The following is a 3,841-nucleotide window of genomic DNA, read 5'->3' as shown; positions in this document are numbered from 1 at the left end:
TGTAAAGAAACTTTCTTGGTAAAAAAGGTTGCCCAAAAATTATGTTGCTGAAAAAGGATCGTAAACAAAGTATGTTGCTAAATTTTTTTTGTAGAAAGTATGATGCTAAAAAGGTTTTTCTAGAAGTATGTTGTTAAAAAGCTTTGTCTAGAAAGTACAATGCTGAAAAAAAAACCGTTATCCACATACTATGTTGCTAAAGAAACAAAGTACAAATTTTCTATAAATCCAATCCACAATAACAAATGGATAATGTCAAAAAAATTGTTGCTACCAACTATAAATCCTATCAACAATAATAAAGGGATATGAAATTCATTCATACATAATACCCAAGAATATTGTATCAATGTGTATAAATGTCTTCAGTTTTTTGAAGTTTTTTACAATCCATACTAAACTAATTATCCTTTTCTACAAAATGTATTTTACAATTTTGAACATAAAGAGACATCTTGAGACAAGGTATTAGCTACTTCTAGAGGTGCACTGTGTAGTCCTTCAACACAACTAATTGGAGCAACCGTATTTCTGATCCTAAACAATAGAATGAGAATTTAAGGCAACTCAACGTGTTTGGACAACACTCTCAATAACTGCAATCATGGAAGTCTTGTAAGAATACTATTTTTCCTATAAAAATGTTAGTGAAAGACTGAAAGTGAATGGAAGGATAAAATTATTATAAGAATAAAAGTCAAGGTCTTGACTCACCTTCATCCGTTAAAAGTGATGACAAAAAATTGGGTTGATTTGCAATAATTTAAGGGCCAGAAAAGTCAAAATCTGAAATATAAGGGAGAAAACCATCTCACAACATGAATGTAACAAAATCAAGAAAAATAATGTCTTTGACAACTGCAGATCATGCCCTATTTCCAATTAGTGATTCGAAAGAAATCAGTCAAAAGCATGAACGAAGTTGGAGAGAGGGAAAATTGGAATAGGGTCCAAATACAATTATCATATGCGTGTGATTGCAAACAACAGTGGAAGAAGGATGACGAATTCAATGTTAATGCATTGTGAGGAAGAGGGAAACCTGCGATTATAAATCTTAACGTGTGAATTGTGACATATCCTGGCATTTGGAAGTAAGGGCATTATTGTCCACATAATGTGTTTTCTCAATTATCGATCTGTTTCTGTAATAAATTTAAGAAAAGAGCTTTAAAGGTATGTTTTGTCATTTATCGATCTGTTTCTGTAACATATTGAGATTTGAATTGAAACCTTTAATTTGATGGATGAGGTAGTCGGAATAAAGGAGGAATTCAAGTATGAGATAAAACATAACTCCAATTTTCTTCAGATCTTTCTGTTTGATTGGAGATTGAATGTGATCGATTCCTCATGTTATGTAACTGAAAACTAGCAATTCATGGTATACAATTTCCATTATATAAACTCCTATGCCTTAATTACATCAGTGGGATGGTTATGGTCTTTTATAAGTTTTGCAAAAGGCTTTGGGATTTCAGGTCAATGTGAACGCATTGCATAATCATGACCATTAGGCACTTGGATTGTTAGTTTTTATAAACTAGATATTCTATGAATTAATAGGCACTAGGTTTATTTACAGAATTTAAATAAGAGTTCTTCAGTAATTTTAATAGCTTATCAAGTTGTTAAAGCTTGATGTCAACTAGCAACTAATTATTTTTTTAGCATCAACATCAGGATAAAAATTTATCTGCTTATGGGACATGTGATTTCTTAATTCAACTAAGAATCAAGCCAAGATTATTGAAGTCACACATAAAGAAGGCATACAAATTAAAAATGTAACTGTTATGCGCAAAGATCGCTTGAATTTAAGACACAGAAGAAGATAAAGCCAAGATATTAGAAATAATTTATGAAAGCAACGACATGATTGAGGATTCATAAGTTTTCATGACATTCATAACAAATATTGAAATTACAGACTCTTGCCCGACATTCGAGGCTCAAATAACCATTAATATCTTGATTACAAATAGAACACACATACTTGGGCGTTTTCTTTCTCCGAACAAATGTTAATGGATGTTTATGATAGGAAACATTTCTTGTGCCCTTGTACAACATGTTTGCTTGATAATCGATTCGACTAATGCAATCAAGATGAAAAGAATTTTTGCATTTGTGACAATAATAGAGGGGCAACTTAGGGTGCATTTCTTTCTCACAGATATCACAATAGAAATCTTCTGGATGATCCATGATAGGGGGATACATCAGTGGGATTTTATGCCCTTTGCAATATCTATGAGCAAGGGAATGTGGCGACCTCATTGCACAATACATATCTAATATGAAGTGGCAAGGCTTACAAATATAGCTTATACCTTCATTATATTTGTTGCATGCGTTACAAGAAGGATCAGGATCAATAACTTGGATAAGAGGATGCTTGTGGGATTTGTGTTTAATGGTTTTGGGTAAAAATGCACAATTGACATCAAGGTAAAACTCACAAGTTTCACACCTGTACAAATACATGTTGCCGTAGCTAAAACAACCAATGCATTTATGATTTATAAAATGTCCCGCTGCATTTATCAAAACAAGCGAATGATCGGGGTGAAGTGGATGTTGTAATTTGAGTGGTAACTCGGCGCAATATTTGTGGAGAGAGAATGAACATCCATCTTTGCAAGTATAGTATGGAAGGGAGAGGGGTCGTACACACCCGTGGCATACCTCTATTGGATCACTACAAACAGACATGCTGTTAGTTTGAGGTTGAACATGAAGGATTAATGGATGTGGATGACTCCAATGGTTACTATTAGTTGTTTCATCATCATCTCGAGTCATCTTTTCAAAATGTAGTAGTTTCAATGGATCTGTAAACGCGACTGACATGGGAAAATGCATCAAACCGTTTTCATCCTCATCAACGGTACTCAGACCATCTCTGAAACCACATAATCTTAATTAGAACAAGCATTCACAAACACACACCAAAAAGAAAGTAAAGAAGTTTTATTTACCTTGGAGTTGAAGAATGTTCTGGATGCAAGGCACACTTTATATGTGCAAAAAATCTACAATTTGCACAATGATACAACCACTCATTCCGGTGGATGTATTTTTTGCAAATTTCACAATAATATAGGAAATTAAAGAATTTTTCAGGAAGTGAATAGATGAGAACAAGTTCGTGATTAGGGTGATGGGGTAGATAGATAGTAGGTGCTAAGGAAGCACAAGTCTTGTGTATCCAAAAGTCACCATTATCACACTCATAGAATAAGCCTTCATCCTTAGTTTTGCAAGCATCACAAAATATTGCAGCAGGTCTTAATTTGAGGCTTAACGTGTGTTTTGGGTGGCCTTCATGTTCAACCTTCTTCTTTGCCTCCTCCTTGATTGCATCAGCTTCAGCCTTGAGAGCAATTCTAGTAACACAACAATCAATGCAAGCTGCGAAGATGTATATATCATCCATTTCAAAAGTATATGAAAACACCTCAGATTTTTTTTGAATACGACACACATCACAATCCCAAGATCTCGAATTTAGATTTTTCAAATCAGTAAGTGTTAGATGATGATGATATAAGGAAGGTTCGTCGATAGTGAGCGGAAGTTGTGCACATGATTTATGTAGAAAGTAACGACATTGGATGCAAGCATATGCAAAACCACCTGATATGGGTTTTTCACATGCATAACAACCAATCAATCCTGATTTCTCCCCACCACCATTGACACTAGCACCTACAATCGTCTCGGAGTCGAGGAGCTTTAATGGATGGCTTTTATGACTAAAATGGTTAATCTCTTCCATATCCTCTCTCTCTCTCTCTCTCTCTCTCTCTCTCTTTGCAAAATGACATATATTTTACCC

At 34.3% G+C, this 3,841-nt stretch overlaps 1 protein-coding gene across 1 annotated transcript; it reads right to left on the bottom strand.

The window, feature by feature from the left end:
* Nucleotides 1-1,886: 1,886 nt before the first annotated feature.
* Nucleotides 1,887-3,841, bottom strand: LOC145001609 (uncharacterized). The gene is made up of 2 exons (XM_078960969.1): nt 2,982-3,841; nt 1,887-2,905 (listed from the first exon to the last, which is right to left on the bottom strand). The coding sequence occupies exons 1-2, from the start codon at nt 3,779-3,781 to the stop codon at nt 1,888-1,890; spliced, it is 1,818 nt and encodes a 605-aa protein (XP_078817095.1). The 5' UTR covers nt 3,782-3,841; the 3' UTR covers nt 1,887.

This window comes from Lactuca saligna, chromosome 6 (genome assembly GCF_052625555.1).
Source record: "Lactuca saligna cultivar CGN05327 chromosome 6, ASM5262555v1, whole genome shotgun sequence".
NCBI lineage: Eukaryota > Viridiplantae > Streptophyta > Magnoliopsida > Asterales > Asteraceae > Lactuca > Lactuca saligna.
This window is presented reverse-complemented; position numbering and strand designations above follow the sequence as displayed.